The 20235-nt window shown below is 40.0% G+C and overlaps 1 protein-coding gene across 4 annotated transcripts in view; it reads left to right on the top strand.

Annotated features, from left to right (window-relative positions):
- Nucleotides 1-1251: 1251 nt before the first annotated feature.
- CCDC81 (coiled-coil domain containing 81) overlaps nucleotides 1252-20235 on the top strand; it is a 43202-nt gene continuing 24218 nt past the window's right edge. For 2 of the 4 annotated variants that reach the window (XM_082749080.1, XM_082749082.1), the window contains exons 1-6: nucleotides 1252-1359; nucleotides 1535-1741; nucleotides 10138-10199; nucleotides 12054-12210; nucleotides 15870-16126; nucleotides 18749-18828. In XM_082749080.1, coding sequence (XP_082605206.1) covers nucleotides 1663-1741; nucleotides 10138-10199; nucleotides 12054-12210; nucleotides 15870-16126; nucleotides 18749-18828 — 635 coding nt within the window. In that variant the 5' untranslated portion in view covers nucleotides 1252-1359; nucleotides 1535-1662. Of the gene's footprint in view, nucleotides 1404-1534; nucleotides 1742-10137; nucleotides 10200-12053; nucleotides 12211-15869; nucleotides 16127-18748; nucleotides 18829-20235 lie in introns of all 4 variants that reach the window. The other 2 variants (XM_082749081.1, XM_082749083.1) reach the window with 2 other exon arrangements.

The following is a 20235-nucleotide window of genomic DNA, read 5'->3' as shown; positions in this document are numbered from 1 at the left end:
AATGTGGGACAGTCTTCACTGTATAGGATTGTCCTGTACATTGCAGGCCATCAGGCCTCCCTAGTTTCTGTTCACACTAAGTGCCAGAAGTTTCTCCCTCCCACCAACACTGCAACAGTCACTTTGGAAATCTTCTTGGCCTGTGTTAAAATCTGCACTTCCCATGACCCAGTAGTCTACTCCTAATTATCTACATATCAGAAATGAGTATGTACGTGTATCACAATTTTGTTCAAGAATATTTGCAGCACAGAGAAATGTACCTCCAAAACAAATAATACATTATATGTCAATTAAAAAAATATTTACAGCAACATTGTTCCTATTAGCCCCAAATGGAAGTAACTCAGATGTTCCCTCAGCAGTGGAATGGATAAATTGTGCCACATTCACACCCAGGAATAATATGCAACAGTGAAGATGAAGAAATTGCTCCTGCAGAAGCCGTGGGGAATCTCACAAACATAATGTTGAATGACAGAGCTGCACACAAAATAATACATCCTATATGATTCCAAAAGTTCAAACACAGGCAAATAAATGTATAGCATTTGTGGAATAATGCCTGGAGAGGCAATGAGGTATTTCTGTGGTGATAGAGCTTCCTTCCTCTCCCTACTTTCCTTTTTCCACGTATCATTTATTTGTTCCATAAGAAGTTAGTATTCTGCGGAGCACTCTGGGAAAATAATTTTATGTGACTTCTGTTTTATTAACTCTCAGTTTACATAGAGAACCTCAGAGAGGTAGGGTATCTTCTCTAATTTTGAGTAGTGAGTGATGGATGCAAGAGGTGTTTCTTGACCTGGGTGGGGCTTATGTGTGTGTTCACTTTGGGATAATTCATTATCGGCAGAGGGAAGAGTATTAAAACAAGTCTGTAGGATGACATTCGTGTAGTGTAAAGGGAATTAAAAAAAAAAGAAACGTCAGTTTCTCTCCCCAGTCCTCTGGCTGTCGATCTCCTCTGGAGAGAGCCCAGGGCAAAAACCAAACGCGAGAAAAAAAGTCCAGTTCAAACTGCAGTCCTCGCACAGATCTGGAGACTCAAATGTGCACCACCAGGGTTAAAAGGTATTCCCAAATTGGTCCAAGGTGGTTACAAAAGCGAGGAAGTCTCATCGCTGTCCAGGGTAAGAAGGGAAAGAAAAAACGTGAAGTTACTTCCCAACCTCGCTGTTGGAAGCTCCGGAATCACTAGGGCAACTGGGAGCAACCCATCATAGGAGGCGGGGCCAAGGCCATTCTTTGACACCCTAGCAACGCAGCAAGCCTTTGTCGCGTCTTAGCAACACACCTCGCCCTCCCTGTGGCCTCCGTCCTCCTTGCCGGCTCTAGGCTCCTGCTCACCCTCTCATGGTACCTCTCGGTGGCCCGGAGGGAGGGCTTGGATTTGCATACTGGTGCGGGACAGCTCTTGGGTTCCTGTGGTGGGAGTCACTCAGGGAAAGTCAGCACATGGAGGGAGGGACAGTGAGAAACAGCGTTTAAGAAAGAAAAAAAAAATCAAGATTTGGTAATTTTTATTTTTAAGGCACATCCAAAGCTCTGAGGAGAGGAGATTGGAGGGTGGGAAAATCAATTTTGTACAAACTCCATATAAAGAAAGAAGAAGAGACCCATTGAGGACTGAGCACCAAGCCAACTAGAGACAGACCTGCAATGTTGGACACCATTGTCCCTTCCGTGCAAGACCTAGGCAGGCAGGTGCTGCCTACGCTGCTGTCGCTGAGCCAAGAGGGTAAGCGATGTGGGGTGAGGGCCCTGGGGGCTGGATCTTAACCCACTTAGGGAAAGGCAGAAAATCTCCTTCCTTATCCTCTGGAGTGCCCAGAGACGGTTTCTTTCTTGACTGCCTTAATGAGGGAAAAAGGCCAGGTGAGGATTTTGATTAAAAGAAATAATGTCTTAACTTGGGGACTAGCACAAAGTAAGTGCTCAATAAATGTTAGCTAAAAACAACCACCCCAAATGGCTCCTTCCCAGACTTCATGAAAGAAAAGGCTACTTTTGTTGCCCTTGATGTTTTGGGGTTAAGTGAGAGGACCATAAAATGAACAGGGTGGTTGGAAGAAGACCTGGCAACGTCTTACAGAAAGCTTACTAGGCTTGATTAAAAACATTCTTTCTTGGAAGAATCCCCCTAAAGTGACACTGAGATGTCTGGAAGCAATGGGAGTCCTTGGTTTTCTGGAAATGGACACTATTGTTACTATCAAGTCATTGTAACTTAGGGACATTGTCTATGCTTTAACCAAATGACTTAAGAAGACAAAAATAAATAGGAGTAGATGCCTCTTTTCTTTCCCCTGCATCATTCCTATTTTTTCCTGTTATAATAATTCTAAAAGAAGCATTAAATATAATGGTTTTATGGATTAAAAATATTTGCCATATTTATAAATTTATATAGAATTTATTTATATGAGTAATTTTGAGAGCCTATTATGTGTTAGGTACTAGAGAACTGATGGTGAGCAAAACCCTTGGAATTTATTGTCTATTGAGGGAAGAGATACACATTAACCAAATAATCACAGAAATAAATTCTACTTTACAATTAGTAAGTGCTATGGGTGCGGGTGCACGGTACACTGGGAACTTTTACTCAAGGCGAGGATGGGGATATGTGTCAAGATTTGCTGAAGAAGAGAAGATTCGAGTTGAGATGTGAAGAAGGAGTTGCTGTGAAATAGAGGAAACGGATCGGGGGAGTGGGGAGTGGAGGGAGGCGGTAGTGTGCCTGGCAGGGGGAATAACAAGAGCATGTTGGCAAGAGGGAGCCTGGTGTTACTGTGGTACTGAAGGGAAGTCAACATGGCTTCTCTGTAAGTGTGGGAGGTGAGTGTGTTCTAAAGGAGGCTGGAGAGAAATGGAGGGGTCAGGCAATGCATGTAAATCATATTAAGGATAGTGGTCCTTATTTTAAGTCTGATTAAAGGCCCCTAAGTGTTTTGCGTGAAGCTAAAGGAGGGGTTGAATGACACGATCAAGTTTGTGGGGTTTTTTTGTTTTGTTTTGTTTTAAAGATTTTATTTATTTGACAGAGATCACGAGTAGGCAAAGAGGCAGGCAGAGAGAGAGGAGGAAGCAGGCTCCCTGCTGAGCAGAGAGCCCGATGCGGGGCTTGATCCCAGGACTCTGGGATCAAGACCTGAGCCGAAGGCAGAGGTTTTAACCCGCTGAGTCTCCCAAGCACCACAATCAAGTTTGTGTTTTGAAAAAGATTGCTCTGGTTTCCAAGTGAATGAATTGGAGGATTAAGAACACCTAGAACAGTAACTTAAGTGAGAATGAATGGTAGCTTGGTCTAAATTGGTAGCAGTAGAAGTGGAGAGAAGTAGACAGACTGTAAGGCTATTTAGAGACAAAATTTACAGATTGTGGTGGTGGACTGGGTAGGAGGGTGAGAGAGAAAGGAAGTCTCAAGGATGAGTTCCGAGTTCTTGGCTTATATAATTGAATAGATGGTGATGACAGTCATTGCAATTGAAACCTTGGATTTAGGGCAAGATTTAAGGGAAGAAAGATGCTGGGTTTTTGTTTGTTATGTTTTTTAAAAATGTATTTATTTGAGAGAGAGAGAGAGAATCAAAGGGAGAGAGACAGCATGAGAGGGTAGAGGGTCAGAGGGAGAAGCAGACTTCTTGCTGAGCAGGGAGCCCTATGCGGGACCTGATCCTGGGACTCCAGGATCATGACCCAAACTGAAGGCAGTCATTCAACCAACTGAGCCACCCAGGCACTCAGAAGATGCTGGTTTTGAGCATGCGAAGTGTCTCAGTGAGATATCCAAAGAGGCAGTGGGATACATGAGTCTAGAACCTAAAGATGGGGAGAGTTTCTGGGCTTCTAAAAAAACACTTGGGACTCTTCAGCATTTTGGTGGTGATTAAAGCCCTGAGCATGGATGTGATTGCTTAAGAGGAGTCTGGAGTGAAGAATGAAGGTCGAGGGCTGTACCTTTGAAAATGTCAACATTTTAATTAATTAATTATTTATTTATAAGATTTTATTTATCCATTTGAGAGAGACAGACAGCATGAGCAGTGTGGGAGGGGAGGAGAGGGGCAGAGAGAGAGGGAGAAGCAGACTTCTTGCTTAACAGGGGCCCCCATGCGGGACTTGATCCCAAGAACCTGGGGGATGACCTGAGCTGAAGGCAGATGCTTAACCAATTGAGCCACCCAGGTGCCCCAAAATTCCAGCATTTAATGGCTAAGTTGAGGCAGGTGAACTTTCGAAGGAGAATGAGAGAATATGGTTGTACAGGTAGGAAGAAAACCCAGGAGACAGTAGTTGTCACAAAAGCTAACAGGAGAGGTGTTTAAAGGAGGACAGAGTGGTCATCAGCGTTAAATGTGACTGAGGGGTCAGAGAGGTGAAAATTGAGCATATCTATTTAATCTGTTGACAAGGAGACCATTGGTGACTTCAGCAAGAACTTTCTTTTTTTTTTCTTTTTTTTTTTTAATTCATTTGACAGACAGAGATCATAAGTAGGCAGAGAGGCAGACAGAGAGAGAGGGGGAAGCAGGCTCCCGGCCGAGCAGAAAGCCGGACGTGGGGCTCGATCCCAGGATTTTGGGATCATGACCTGAGCTGAAGGCAGAGGCTTTAACCCACTGAGCCACCCAGGTGCCCCACAGCAAGAACTTTCTTGGTTGAAGGACAGAAATAGAAGTCAAATAACTACTTATTAACATTCACAAATGACCCATTGTGAAGGAGATAAGGATAAAATCCCAATTTCAGGAAAACAAAAAAATTAATTTTTTCATATTAAGTTCTGTTGTTTCCATATGTTTCACTGAAGTTTAGTATTATGTAGTTATGGTACTTCGAAGGTCCTGTCATCGTTTTATGGATATGAACTGAATCAAACTTGTGAAGACTACATAGCTAGCAATCTTCAGAGGCAGGAAGACTGTAGGTCTTCAGTGTGACACATTGATCTTTTCACTGCACTTTGCTCTGGGAATATGTTTCTTTGTTTAGATCAGTCTTGAATATTTTGCTTTGTTTGTGTGCCAATATTTTAATTTTAGAAGATGTCTTATGAAGTCAGGGAGCTTATCTTTTATATTTGGTATTAATATCTATTTCTAGCATATATTATTCTGTAATTTACATAATGGACACAGTTCTTTCTTATAATGATCATATATAAAACAGAGAATTCCTGCTACTTGGCACTGTTTAAAAATATGGTTTTGAATGCATAAAATGTTTAGAATTTGAAGTCAAATGATGGTTGAACTGAGTATAGAAGGTACGTCCAGGGATTATTTCTTTATAATAGTGATTCATGGGATTTCAGTATTTGATTAAAATAAATAATTACCCCAGCTTTCTCTAAAATATAAAAATAGCATATTCTTTAACTTGCTTCATAGACTGGATTACAGTTCTTTTTGTTTTGAGATTAAGTGATGCCCTCTCTGATTTTGGGATGCCAGAAAAATCAAAGTTAAAAATCATAGTTTGTAGGATATTCGAATCTACCTATTCCAGCTGAAGGGCAGGACCCCAAAGCTTCCTAAAGGGAATAATGTGCGAGCCAAGTGACAAGATCATAACCAAGTTTTCCCTCTACTCTGCTTCATCCTACTGTGTTCCTCACTCTTGCCCACCACCATAGACAAAAGAATTCTACTTCTGGCAGCTAAGAACTAAGAAGGTCTTTCAACCAATCCCAATTGTATACTGAATTAAAATTTAAATGAATTAAAACTAAGAGCTTTCTCTTTTCTTCAGTAAGAAATAGCAAATTTCAGGGGTGCCTGGGTGGCTCAGTGAGTTAAAGCCTCTGCCTTTGGCTCAGGTCATGATCTCAGGGTCCTGGGATCGAGCCCCGCATTGGGCTCTCTGTTCAGCGGGGGGCCTGCTTCCCCCCCTCCTCTGCCTGCCTCTCTGCCTACTTGTGATCTCTGTCAAATAAATAAATAAAATTTAAAAAAATAGCAAATTTCAGTTTCAAATAATAAACTCTGCTCTTGCATAACTTTGCCCATTAGATTGTATAGAGTAAAACAACATGACTTGAATATACCATCCAAATGAAGAAAGGTGATCCTCAAATTTCCAGTTAAGCTCAGTCAAGTCTTTTCATTAGTTTGAAATTAATTAAATTCTCTAATTAAATCATTTCCTTTTGGTATAGATTGTTTTCCTGAAATTTGAGCTGCATATCATGAGTCTAGGTGAAAGACTTAATAGTTTTGACTTTAAAAACTCTGTAAATCTGGGTATTATGAAGATTCTGTCTTGTTAGTAAATTAATGACCTTTTTGGTCATGATGAAAATTTTAATTCAGCATACAATTGGGATTGGTTGAAAGACCTTCTTAGTTCTTAGCTGCCAGAAGTAGAATTCTTTTGTCTATGATGGTGGGCAAGAGAGAGGAACACAGTAGTATGGAGCAGAGTAGAGGGAAAACTTGGTTATGATCTTGTCACTTGGCTCGCTGTAGCATGCAACCCTAGTTTTCTTGGTGGGTGAGTGAATTTTCATCACCCAGCTTGTTCCCCGATGCCGATGAGAATCACTACTACTTCTCATTGCCTAACCTATTCCTCCTCTCGCATATTAATTAAAATACTTATAACCCTGATATATTGGAATTACAAGATTGCAATTTCTCTGCTTTAGCTAGTGGTTTAAGCCATTAGAAATAAAAGTTGTATATTATGCTAAGCAAAATATGTCCAATCAGAGAAAACCAGTTATCATATAAGCTCACTGATATGTGGAATTTAAGAAACGAAGCAGAGGATTGTAGGGGAAGAGAGGAAAAATGAAACAAGATGAAACCAGAGAGGGAGATAAACCATGAGAGACTCTTAATCATAGGAAATGAACTGAGGGTTGCTGGAGCGGGGGCGGGTGGAGGGAGAGGGTAACTGGGGGATGGACATTGAGGACATGCGATGGAATGAGCACTGAGTATTACACAAGACTGATGAATCACAGACCAGTACCCCTGAGACAAATAATCCATTATATGTTAATTAATTGAATTTAAATTTTTAAAAAGGAAAAAAAGTAATAAAAGGTATAGCAATAAATCAAGCAGTTTCCAAAGTGGAAAGAGAATTGGTCTTTTATCACCAACTGTGTCCATATCCTAAAGTGGCAACCTGGTAAATGTTACTGTTCTTGATCTTTTATTTTGAGAATTAAATATAACACTCTTTTTTTTTTAAAGATTTTATTTATTTATTTATTTGACAGAGAGAGAGATCACAAGTAGGCAGAGAGGCAGGCAGAGAGAGAAGGAAGCGGGCTCCCTGCTGAGCAGAGAGCCCAATGCGGGACTCGATCCCACGGCCCTGAGATCATGACCTGAGCCGAAGGTAGCGGCTTAACTCACTGAGCCACCCAGGCACCCTAAATATAACACTCTTGATTTGCAAAGAGTTCCTCAATGAAAAGTATCTTTTTTTTTTTTTAAAGATTTTATTTATTGAGAGAGCACGCATGCACACGCTGGGGGAGGGGCAGAAGGAGAGAGAATCTGAGTGCAGAACCCAACAAGGGGCTGGATCCCACAACCATGAGATCTTGACTGGAGCTGAAATTGAGAGTCAGATGCTCAACCAACTGAGTCACTCGGGTTCCCCTGGAAAGTATCTTCAATACACATCATTGGGTTTGGAATGGAGATGTCAACACAGACTTCATTTTCTGTATTTCTTTTTCTTTTCCAGGTTTAAAATTCTTTTAATTTGCATATTTAAAAATTGTGAATTCCCATGATTAAAATTGTTGAACAAAAAAAATGGCACTCTGATTAAACTGCATTTTACAGACTGCAGGACACCTTGAACCAGCTGCATTTTTTACTCTAGATTTCACTGTCTTCCCACCCAGCTTCTTCCTTCACCAACATCCAAGTTCTTTTCCTTGCCTGCCAGCCAGACAGGCAGATGGGAGAGGCAAACGCAGCTTTCACTGTCAGTAGTTCTTGATTCTTTAATGTGAAAAGGGGCAGCACAGCCATTTAAACTGGATCCAATGTGTTTGCCTCTGACAAGGTTAAACAGCTGAAAAGAAGTAAGAAAGCAATGCTTGTGGAACGTGCCATGCACGTTCAGCTGCACACGCCTCATTAAGATTCCCTTCTTGCTTCTCCTGTTCAGTCGTTTCTCTTGAAGGCAGTGGACTTTTCTTCTGTGTTTCTGCCTTCTTCAATTTCAACTTACTGAATTTCTCTAAGTCTTGTCGGGGCTGTCAGACTTGTTTGCAGAGGAAGCAGAATGAGGTACACAAGCCAGCGAAGTCCATCCTGTACCGTGGCTGCCGCCAAGTCTCTGTATTTCTAAATATTGGTTATGCCTAGAGCATATCCTCATATCCCATATTTAACACTAGTTATTGGCAACTACTTATTTTTCTGCCACATTTTTTGGGGGGGAACATATCTCAGAAGAAGAAAAACATAGAAGACCTCTCTGATCATTCAGAGCAGATAGGGAGAAGTCTACACACTGATTCAAGACTTTGGGTCCCTCCCCTAAGTTCAGTTGTTAAAAATTATTGTTTTAGAGATAATATTAGTATATTTGTTACAGTAAGTTAGGTACAGTAAATTAGGTACATTTGAAGCAGTAAATTAGGATTAGGCAGGAGGTCTGCAGAGCCCTCGCAGCAGAACGGTGACAGCTTGTCATCTTAAGAGTGACAAATGAGAATGAAAAGCAAGTCAAAAATTAAGCAAAAACATGGTGATGATTTTGCAATATAGACAAATATCAAATAATGTTGTACACTTGAAACTAGTATAATATGTGTCAATTGAATCTCAATTAAAAAGAATGTGTATTTTTATAGGTTTAGTGATGATGTTTTATGGGCATAAGACATTTAAAGATTTTATTTTATTTATTTGACAGAGAGAGAGATCACAAGTAGGCAGAGAGGCAGGCAGAGAGAAAGGGGGAAGCAGGCTCCCTGCTGAGCAGAGAGCCCGGTGTGGGGCTCCATCCCAGGACCCTGAGACCATGACCTGAGCTGAAGGCAGAGGATTAACCCACTGAGCCACCCAGGCACCCCTGGGCACAAGACATTTAAAAAATATAGAAGGCTACTGCATGCTACTCACTCAGTCTACCAAAGAACTTAAGTCCCTGCTGTCATGGAGTTTATTGTCTGGGCAGGGTTGTGCAGAAAGATCACATGTGCACACACACACACACACACACCCCATTTGGGAGTACTCCCCACCCCCCCAAAAGAATTAAGCAAAACAGAAGTATAGGGACACTTAATATATAGACAACAGCCTCTCATGCCTCAGTGGTGCTTGGCTTTATTCCTTTATCCTGGCATACGAATGAAGGTTTATCAGATGGCACAGAGTAGACACTCCATAAATGCTTTTTGAATGTCATCAAAACAAGGAGAGGGTGAAATAGGTGATGGGGACAAGGGGGTGAACTTGTGATGAGCACCGGGTGTTGTAGGGAAGTGTTGAATCACTAAATTGTACACTAGAAACTAACATTACGCTATATGTTAACTAACTGGAATTTAAATAAAAACTTTATTATTTTTTAAAGGATTTTTATTTATTTATTTATTTGACAGAGAGAGAGTGAGAGAGAAAGGTCACCACTAGGCAGACAGAGGGGGGAAGCAGGATCCCCGCCGAGCAGAGAGCCGGATGCAGGGCTCTATCTCAGGACCCTGAGATCATGACCTGAGCCGAAGGGAGAGGCTTAACCCACTGGGCCACCCAGGTGCCCCTAAATAAAAACTTAAAAAAAGTCTAGATTATACTTGGCTAGCTCTATTTATAGGATAAAAGGAACTCTGTCACACTTTTACAGAATTTATAGAATTTCCTTTATAGAATTAAAAAGTGTGTGATAGAGTTCCCTTTATCCTAGAAAGATTTTACTCAAAAGTTTATTGTATTATTATTATTATTAAGCACATTTTTGGAACTTAAAAGGGGGAGCTTTAGCTATTAGGAAAATTAACTTTGAGGAATGACCTTACTTTCTTCCAATTCTAAATTAATTGGGAATTACTATTATTTGATTCTGCATTTCATATTTACTTTTTTATACTAGCACCAGATACTATCACATGAATGCTTAAATAAATTATTTTTTATTTCCTTTGAATTTCAGAAGTCTCTGCTATATGGGCAAATGTGTCAGAATTTGTGGAACGGCAGCTATCCCTGCACAAGGTAGGATTTATACTTTAAGTTTAATGCAAGAGTCCAAAGGATCTTTCCTTCTTAGTCTTGTATAATTTTGCTGTGAGCAAGATAGCAGACTTTACAGCCATCCTAATTTAACTTTCAGTCTTGTGATTTTATGATGCTCCCACTTTGACTTATGGATAGTAGATTTAACAAACACGGATTTTATTCTTACATAATGAGTTTTTAAGAGTTCTACTCTTCTAGTGATACCAAGCACTGACTAACCTGGCTATGTGTAGAGGAACTAGATGAATTCTATTTATCTGTGATCAGATAGTTCCTGGCGTATCTATAGAAGAATATATTGCTTCTTGTCTTGCCTCCTTGCAGGGAATGGCTTTTCATTAAAATACAAGGAGACAGGGACTGAACTCAACTTGCCCAAAATGAGAAATCTTGGCCTGCCTTGAGTTTGGATGCTGTAGAACTGGTCAGAACTTTGAGAAGTTTGGAGGGGGGTTGGGAAGTTGTGGAACATTTATATGCTACCCAGAGGTCTCAATACGGCAGCCCTTGGGCCGAATTCATCCTTCAAACTTTTGTTTGTTCTGATAATTTGAATTAGTCATCACCACCTAAAATTTGGAGAGTTTAAAGTTTTGCATCTGTTCTCTCTTTTCTTGAAAAATCAGCAGATTTAACAATACCAGTTTTTCCATGCCTGCATGCTGACATTTCACTGGAGCCAACAATGGGCTCTAGCCTTTGGATGGGATTTGTACTTTCTAGTCACTGCAGTTTCTGGTTGGCTACCTTCACTCCCCTGCATTCTTTCATGGTGTATGTAGGCATTTGCAACCCTTGAGGTATGATATTTTCAGGGAGACAGAGACCCAGTTTGAGAGTGAAAAGCATTTGCTTCTACCTAGCAGCCAACATCATTCCACTGCAGCATATGCCTAGGATGCTGGATTGTCTGATTTTAAATGAGAGACAAAACCTAAAAGATGGAATGGGAAAGCAGAGATTCTTATGGCCTCTTAAATTACCTCTTTCTAATGGCAAATGATTAAAATTTGGAATTTCACACAATTTAGGACAAGAGGAATCTTTAATTTTTTTTATTAATTATTTTAAATAATATATAATGTATTACTTGACCCAGGGGGTACAGGTCTGTGAATTGTCAGGCTTACACATTTCACAGCACTCACTATAGCACATACCCTCCCCAATATCCATAACCCAACCACCGTCTCCCTACCCTGTCCCCCAGCAACCCTCAGTTTGTTTTGTGAGATTAAGAGTCTCTTATGGTTTATCTCCCTCCCAATCCCATCTTGTTTAATTTTTTCCTTCCCTACCCTCAAGCCCCCTGGCTCTACCTCTCAAATTCCTCCTATCAGAGAGAGAGAGAGAGAGAGAGAGTGGGTGTGAGTGGAGGTGTGTGAGGGGGATGGAGAGGCAGATGGAGAGGGAGAAGAAGACTCCTTGATGAGCGGGGAGCCCCACGGGGGGCTCCATTGGAGGACCCTGGGGTCATGACCTGGGCCAAAGGCAGACTCTTAAGTGAGCCATCTAGGTACCCTGGACAAGAGGACTCTTAAATATAAATTAAAATTAGCAATGGCATCCATACAAGTTTTCTTAGTCCTCACAGCCTTTGAATGATGATGGAGATGGGAGATCTGATGTTGGAAGGATTGGATATCAATGTATTACATTTATATTTATATGAAAACTTAAAGTCATAACGTGCTATAGTTGTAGGAGATTGTAGAGATCATTGACTATTTAATGGTTAATTCTTTCCATGTTTTTTGGGATAATGGTACTAAGGGTTATTTTTCTGATTGTTGCTCTGTTTTTTTTTTTCCCCTTCCTTTTTTCTTGCAGGGAGTTCAGATTCCAGGACTTGGAACTTTCACTTTCATGAGACAAAAACTGGAGGTGGGAAACAACAAGTTTATTCTGATTCAGAGACCCATGTTTATCATGGCCGAGAAGTTAGTGCAGATTCATGGACTCAAGCAAAACAAAATATATATTCCTGGTAAACTTCTTCAACATTTAAGACGTTCTCAGAAAGTAACTGGCGTGGGGATGAAAATGAAAGGGCAAAGTGTGTTCACTTGCTACCTTACGGATTTCTGATTTGAGGAGCTCAGTTTTCATGTGGAACCTTTGCGGGTGGGGGACAACACAGAAAATAATAGTCTTCGTGCAGGCCATTTCAAACCTCAGTAGCTTAAGAGGCAGGCCTGGGAAGACTTAAAGTGACGTCAAAGCAAGTTTATATAAATGCCACATTACAGAGTTGTGCAGACTTTATTCACTTTTTTAGGCTCTAAGAAGTTAAAAATGGCTATTGAAAAAGTTAATTAGGGTCTCTGGTTAGAATTATAGTCCATGTTAGCTATGAAAAAAGACCTCTAACTGTTTCTATCATACATAATCTAAATTATTAAAATTTACAAGTGAGGTTAATAATTCCATAGATGAACACCTTGTATACCTCTCACACCCTAAAATCTTCCTTCCTCCCTCCCTCCCTCCTTCCCCCGCCTTCCTTTCTTCCCTCTTACCACAGATATTTACTGAGGGCCAACTATGTATCAGGCCTTGTTCTAGGACCTTGAAATACAGTGGTAGGCAAAACAGGCATGCCACCTGACACAGGATGCTTGCTTACGCTCCAGCTTTGGTGTGTGGACTTAGTGATGCCTGCTCTGGCTCCTTAGGGGCCTTTGGGGGCTTCCTTCCTGATTTCTGGGCTGTGTTCCTTTTGATCTTCCTTACTATTGGCTCCTGCATCAGACTGATAGATGGACAAAGAGAAACAGTCTACCCTCGAAGTCAGCAGGTAAAAAGGCTAAAACTTGCCTTTTGTGAACTTCCCTGAAAGTTAATTTTCAGACAAACTTCCCACCAAAAAGGAAAGATTGGAAAAACAAATAGCAACAAATTATACTTAGTTATGCATATAATCTATATGGTAGATTTGATGGACTGTTCAGATATTTTTACCTAGAGTTTTATGGACATATAATATCCTAATTCATCAAAAACCTAGCAAAGTGAAAAGATAGCCAATCTTTTTTTTTTTGACAAAAACATTTGCTCCTTAGAATTAGTTTACCATTATAGTACCCTGCAAAAAAGTAGTTTAGATCTGTAGTTTTTTTTTTAAACAAGATTACAGAATTATTTTTTTACAAGTTTGAAGAAATTTCAGAATTAAATATATATGCTTGAATTAATTCACAAAAACAAATCTGTCTAGAGTTTACCTTTGGGGTTATGATTCTTCATCATTAATTAACTACGTAACTAAACATTATACAGTGAGTCTTAAAGATTGTCAAGACATAATTCTTCCTTTGAAGATCTCAGAATTTAGCATGGGAAATAAATATGAAAGCGAATGTTGCAACATGATTAAATGCTGTGAAAGCAGCATTGGTGAGAACTGGATCAAGTGTTAGGGGAGCTGAGAGATGAGCATGCCCAACTTTGCTCGGGGACAGTTAGGAAGATGACATGTATGGGATGTCTTAAAGGATGATAGGACTTTGCTGGCAGAGAAGCTAATATTTCGGAAACAGTGTGAATGACTCAAGAATAAGAGAAGGAGTAAAGCCTATGAAAGGAGTAATGGGTACTTCTGTGTGGCCAGGGCACATGATTGTGGAGGCAAGTGGAGGGAGGTAAGACAAAAATGGTTGGTAGTGGTCAAATTGTGAGGGGCCTTTGGCATGATAAGGTGATAAGGTGATAAGTGATAAGGACTTCAGAATTCATCGTATAGACAATGAGGAGTCATTGAAAATTTTTGAGGGAGACTTGAATGTACTAATCCAGTTTTTAGTTTAGGAAAACAGTTCTTTTAATTACAGTAGTTTTGGGGGCACCTGGGTGGCTCAGTTGGTTAAGTGTCTGCCTTCTGCTTGGGTCGTGATCCCAGGGTTCTGGAATTGAGCCCCACATGCGGCTCCCTGCTCAGCAGGGAGTCTGCTTCTCCCTCTTCCTCTCCCCTTCCCCACTGCTCGTGCTTTGTCTCTGTTTCTCTCTCAAATAAATAGATAAATAAATAAATAAAATCTTTAATTACCGTAGTTTGGTGAAATATGATAGAAACCTGAATGAAGGCATTGGCAATCGGGAGGAAGATGAAGGAGTCAGTTCATGACATATTTTATATGAAGAACTGATGGGATTTGGCTGCCAGTTGAGAGAGGTGGGTAGCAAGAAGCAGGGAGGTATTTAGCATGACTCAGATTTCTTGGAAAATACATATATGTTCTTGTCATTAGTGTCACAGGGAATGAAGGGGCAGGCAGGTTGGGATGGCAGGAGAAGTAATGAGTTCACTTTTGGAGATGTTCAATTTGAAATTCCTGTAGGGATACTTAGGTAGAGAGAATTCCAGAGCTTGGGAGAGGGATGGAATCTAGAGGTCAAGATTTGGATTAATTTACCCAGGAGAGGTTTGAAATAAGGGGAAGAGACAAACAAGGACAAAGTCTTGTTTAACACACACACACACACACACACACACTCACACACCAATAAAACACCATCTTACCAGAAGTAGAAGAAGAAGGAAACAGCAATGGAGACCAAAGAAGAGGAAATTGGAGAACCAAGAATGGTGCCATGGATACAAGAGCAAAGAGAGGGCATGGCCAACAGAAGTTACAGAGCGGTCATGAGAGTGAGATTTACAATCTCTCCATCAGCGTGTCCATCCTGAGTTGATACTGTCCTTACTGAGATAAGTGGACTGGAAGATAGACTGAAGAGAAGCATTGGATGAATGGGAGGGGACAATCTAGAGGTAGGCGTCAGAGCCTTTTCTTTTAAGACATTTACAAAAAATAAAAAGTAAAATAGAGGGTGGTCGTATAGAAGCACCATTAAGTTGTGCAGAAGACCATGGGCTGATATATGTCTCGTAGTTATATTAATCCTCATCAGCCAGCACTATCCGACAGAAAAGCTGTAAAGTCATGCTTGCTGAATGAATGTTTAGAATGTTCTTATCTTACTCCTATCCTGTTCCTCTGTTAGTGGATCTTGTTTCTTGCCTCTTTTTGGATTTATCATCTTGATCATCTTTGTTATTTACCCCCTTTTCTGACTGTTGTTCTAGTGGAACAGAACAATTGCTTAATTTTTATGCTAGCTATAACCATATTCCTCTGCAGTATCATTTATGAACTTATTAGGGAGGAAAAGCAAGTTATCCAGTCTGATGCCCTCTGATAAGACAAACTTTCATTTGAAGGTAACGTCTATTGAAGATGACTATCTTTTCAAAAACACTTGGCATTTATAGATATTTATAAACATTTCAAAATAGTATGATAACTGGAGGAGATAGACAAATATTGCTGGAGTATGTCCTGAGAGAAGAAGGCTGACAACTTCAGAAAAACCTCTGATGAAGCGATGAAGTTAGTTATTACTGTGTCTCCAAGATAAAATCAAAAGCTTGTCTGCAGTACTGCTTAGAAAGCTAAATGTTCTTTTTCTTAGAAAACATAATAAACTTTTAGGAAAATTTGTGCCTATTACTGACTATTGATAGGGTACAACGAAGGGGTTCACATGGACAAGTCTATTTTTGAGTACTAAGAATTATTTGTGAGTGTATATAATATATTGTTGTAATTTCTACTTTTCCCCCCTACCCTGTCTTTACTCCTCTAGGTGATATTCCAGTTGTTCCACTTAATTTTGTCATGATATCCCTGGAGGGTCCATTTAGCAGGGATACAGTGGAAGGATGCGTGAAGGAGACATTGCTTTTTCTATCACGATCCATTTCCATCAAACGAAATGTGGAATTTACTTTCAAAGGAATCGGGGTCCTTGTGATTAAAAGCAACAAAGTGAAGATGAGATTTTATAAGGACTTCCTTTGTTCTGTGGATGGAAGTGGGACTTTGGCAAAAGCCCTAGCAAATGTAAATTAATGTTTTCCTTCTCCAAACCCCTCTCCCAATCATAGCTTTGAATTAAGTGTGTGTCATTATTAAGAAAAATTCAGATGGAGTTGTGCCTGGGTGGCTCAGTCAGTTAAGTTACCGACCCTTGATTTCAGCTTAGGTCATAATCTCAGGGTCATGAGACTGAGTCCCACATTGGGCTCCATGCTCATTAGGGAGTCTTTGAGATTCTCTCTCTCCCTCTCCCTCTGTTCTTCCTCCGGCTTGCATGCACACACTCTCTCTCATAAATAAATAAATAAATAAATAAATAAATAAATCTTGAAGGAAAAAAAAAAAGAAAAATTCAGGTTGGCATATTTTAAATGGCACTTACCCCAAGTAAGAAGAAGTCCTTGTTTATAGATGACCAATTCTTTGACAAAGTTTAGAAGGACAAAGAAACTTTAAAATAAGTTTTGAGTCAATGCCAATTGAAAAATATAAATAGTTATAGAAACATTCATAATTCTAAATATTTTATAGTACCTTATAGTTTAACAATTCTTCCACATGTATTATTTCACTTGTGGTTCAAAACTTTATCAAACTGGCATTACTATCATCCTGATTTTATAAATGAGAAAAATGGAGGTCAGGTTATGTGGGGAGACTGAAGTCAGGATGCTATTAAGTGGTAGAACCAGATTTTATAATCATTCTATTTTTTTTTTTCTTTCTGCTGGTTATAGCATTTTAATGAAAACCTACAGTGAATTGAGTCATGGAAATGTATCTTTCTTTAACTTTTTAAAAAAAGATTTTATTTGTTTGACACAGAGAGATCACAAGTAGGCAGAGAGACAGGCAGAGAGAGAGGGGGGAAGCAGGCTCCCCGCTGAGCAGAGAACCCGACATGGGGCTCGATCCCAGGACCCCAGGATCGTGACCTGAGATGGAGGCAGAGGCTTAATCCACTGAGTCACCTAGGTGCCCCTCTCTTTAGCTTTTAATTTGCCATATTGTGGAACAAATTTCTGACTGACTCCATCGTTGTTAACTGTTCTGTAGCTGGTATGATCTTCATGCTAAGTTGGATGTAGCAGAATTTAAGGAGCTGGTGAACTAGTCAATCAGTGGAACTAAATGGATGCTTAACGTGCCCTAGGTTCAACTCTGGGAACCAACAAAGCTGGTATAAGTGAATTAGATTATCATAGAATATTAGATAATCCTGTGTCCCACAGAATAAAAGCCTGATTTTTAAGTCAAAAGGCTACAAAATGAAATTCTATAAATATGGTCAAATTCTACCCTTTATTTTATTCTCTCATGGAGCTCTGTTATAGGGACTTTAAGAGTTGTGCAAAGTGAGGCTGTTGGTGTTTTCTCCACAATCTGGTTTCATGCAGGATCTTAAAGAGAGGTACCGACCCTGTGTGTGTAAAGTGGAAACACACAAAGGTATAACCCTCTTTTTCCATGAAAACCCACCAGAAACAAGGCCAAAGCACTCACCCATCTCTAATCTTCAGGGATACTAGGGAACTCTTTAGCTTTAATAATGCATTTCTAAGAAAGGACAGCATTTTAATTGGCCTGCTGTACTCTAAGTCATAACTTTTAAGGAGCATTTTCCAGAAAGTAGTCCTGAGAGAGATCCTATGAAAAGAGGACCTGGAGGCCAAAGCCAATGGAGGACTGCTACATATATCAACCTCACACACAGAAGCACAAAGCACACAGGCCTGTTCAAGGGTCTGAGAAGTCTGGCTACAGAGAAGCCACTTTAACTGCCTGAATCATGAATCATGGAACTTTAGGTTAATCCAATACTTGTTAACATCTATAAAACACATTTTGGGAACTTGCTGTAAAGTGGTGAGAGTGATTGTTTCCCCCCCAAATGACCCAGAACTTAAACCTGAGTGCTGTTCTGCAGAGTGGTTCTCTTAGGAAGCTGTGGGTTTATTTCAATGATGCTGCTTTTGGTGGAAACATATTTAAAACCTCTTTTTGGAAATTCCTTTCAAGCCTTTTGTAAACTGTGTCATTAATCCCAAAATAATTTTGTATATTATTCTATACTAGTATAATATGTAGTGTGATTACTGCCTAATGTAATAATAATGATAATAGCTGCTATTTGTTGACTGCTGATCCTGTGCCAGCCAATTACATACAGTACCCCCAAATCCCATGAATTAGAGCCCATTGTTAGCCCCATATGCCCAGGGTCTAAGGCTACATAACTTTAACAATATGGAGATATGAATATGAACCCACTGACTTCAAGCTCTTCTCTTAACCACCCAACTTTAGAGTTCTTTGGGTCAAGCATGAAATTAGCTTGCTTGTTCATTTTCCTGATAGTTTTTTTTAAAAGTTGGCTCTCCTCTCAATGATGTGTAAAGGAAGCCATAAACTCCGAAGGCAATTTCCAAAGAGGCGATGGTTTGAGAAAAGGCAGCATCAGTGACTTTGGTATAGGACTACCTGGGTGGTAAGTGAAATAATTCCTCATTGACTTTCTAAGCTCTAGACTTTAAGCACTCAAAAAAGTAACAATAGAGAGTACCAGGGTAGCCTTGCCTGTGAGACGGCCGGTAGCTTAGATGTGTTTGTGTCCTGGTGTAAGCCTTTTCTGTCTCTGTCCTTCAGAGGCCTGGCACTGTGGACTCCGTGTTGTCTAGCAGAGAGATCTCAGGGAAGCGACCCAACAGTGTGCTTGCATTTCCAAGGTCAGTGCTTTGCTCCACAGGTTCCTCCAGGACAGCAATCCTTGTTGACTTATTAATGTGATTGGGTTGTGTTTCTCACCTTTTCTAGCTCATGCTGCTTTCAGTGTTCTTTCTCTCTCAGTGCTCCAGCAAAGAAGAATTTTATGCATACTTTCCATAGCTAAGATAGAAAACAATGCACAGACTATTTCTTTTTTATTTTATATTTTTTTTCCCTGAGGTTTCTGCAATTCTAAACACCACTTGGTGCTCATCACAACAACTATACTCTTAATCTTCTTTATCTCACCACCTCCCCTCTGGAAACCACCTTTATTCTCTGTATTTAAGAATCTGCTTCTTTTTTTTTTTTTTTTTTTTTGGTCTCTTATTTTCTTTGTTTGTGGAACTCCTAAGTTCCACATATGAGTGGAATGATATGGTATTTGTCTTTCTCTGTCTGACTTATTTTACTTAGTATTGTACCTTCTAGATCCATATGGACTATTCATTTTTTAAACTACTTGTAGTTCCCTGGAAATTCTGATACTACCTCCCATCACCTTTAGTCCCTGCAATATAAGTGCAATTCTCCTTAGCTGCGGCGCTTTCTTCTACCTTCTATCACTTCCTCTGACCTAGCTTCCTCTTTCTGCAGTGTAGCCCACCTCCTGTCTACACTCTGATTTTTACCCCTCAAGCTGTAGGAGAGACAGGTAGAATAAAGGAACAACTTTATCTCAAGTGTGCTGTGGGCATTACTGGTGACTGCTGCTGACATGATTATAATAATGATAATGATAGTAATAATAATAGTTGTCATCAATGGAACACTTACTACTGTAGATGTCAGATACTGTTAAGCATTTTCTCAGTATTATTGTACTGAATCTTCACTACAGTGATGTAGGGTATGTATTATAGTTTTATCCATTTTATAGATGTACAAAATTAATTGTAATTTTAATTCTTCCCCCCCTCCTTTTAACGAGTGAAACAACATGGTACAGTATTGAGAACACTGGAACAGGGGTCAGGAGATGGCTTTTATTTCCAGTGAGTCGCTCTCACTCACTCATTGCATGCCCTTAATCATGTTCTTCATCTTCGTTGCTGCCCAACTGACTACTATGCATTTCAAGAGGAGGAAGTTTGGGGAATAATAACCAGCTTTCCGGAGTGTTATTTTCTCATGGTTTTTGAGTGTGTGACATTCTCTTATGTTTGTTGGATTGCTGATGAAAGGACTGTATGACATATGCCTCAGCAAAACCAGTATGAGGGCCAGAATAAGCATTAGAGAAGAGTTAGTCCAACCCCTTCATCTTGTAGATGAAATGGCCAAACAACTGACTGGCCAAGTCAGAAATAAAACTACGGCTCCTCACGGCTGCACTGTCCTTTCCATTGCATCGTGTTGCCTTACTC

The sequence above is a fragment of the Mustela nivalis genome, assembly GCF_964662115.1.
Source record: "Mustela nivalis genome assembly, chromosome: 9".
NCBI lineage: Eukaryota > Metazoa > Chordata > Mammalia > Carnivora > Mustelidae > Mustela > Mustela nivalis.
Note: the sequence above shows the minus strand (reverse complement) of the source record. Positions and strands in the feature narration are given on the sequence as shown.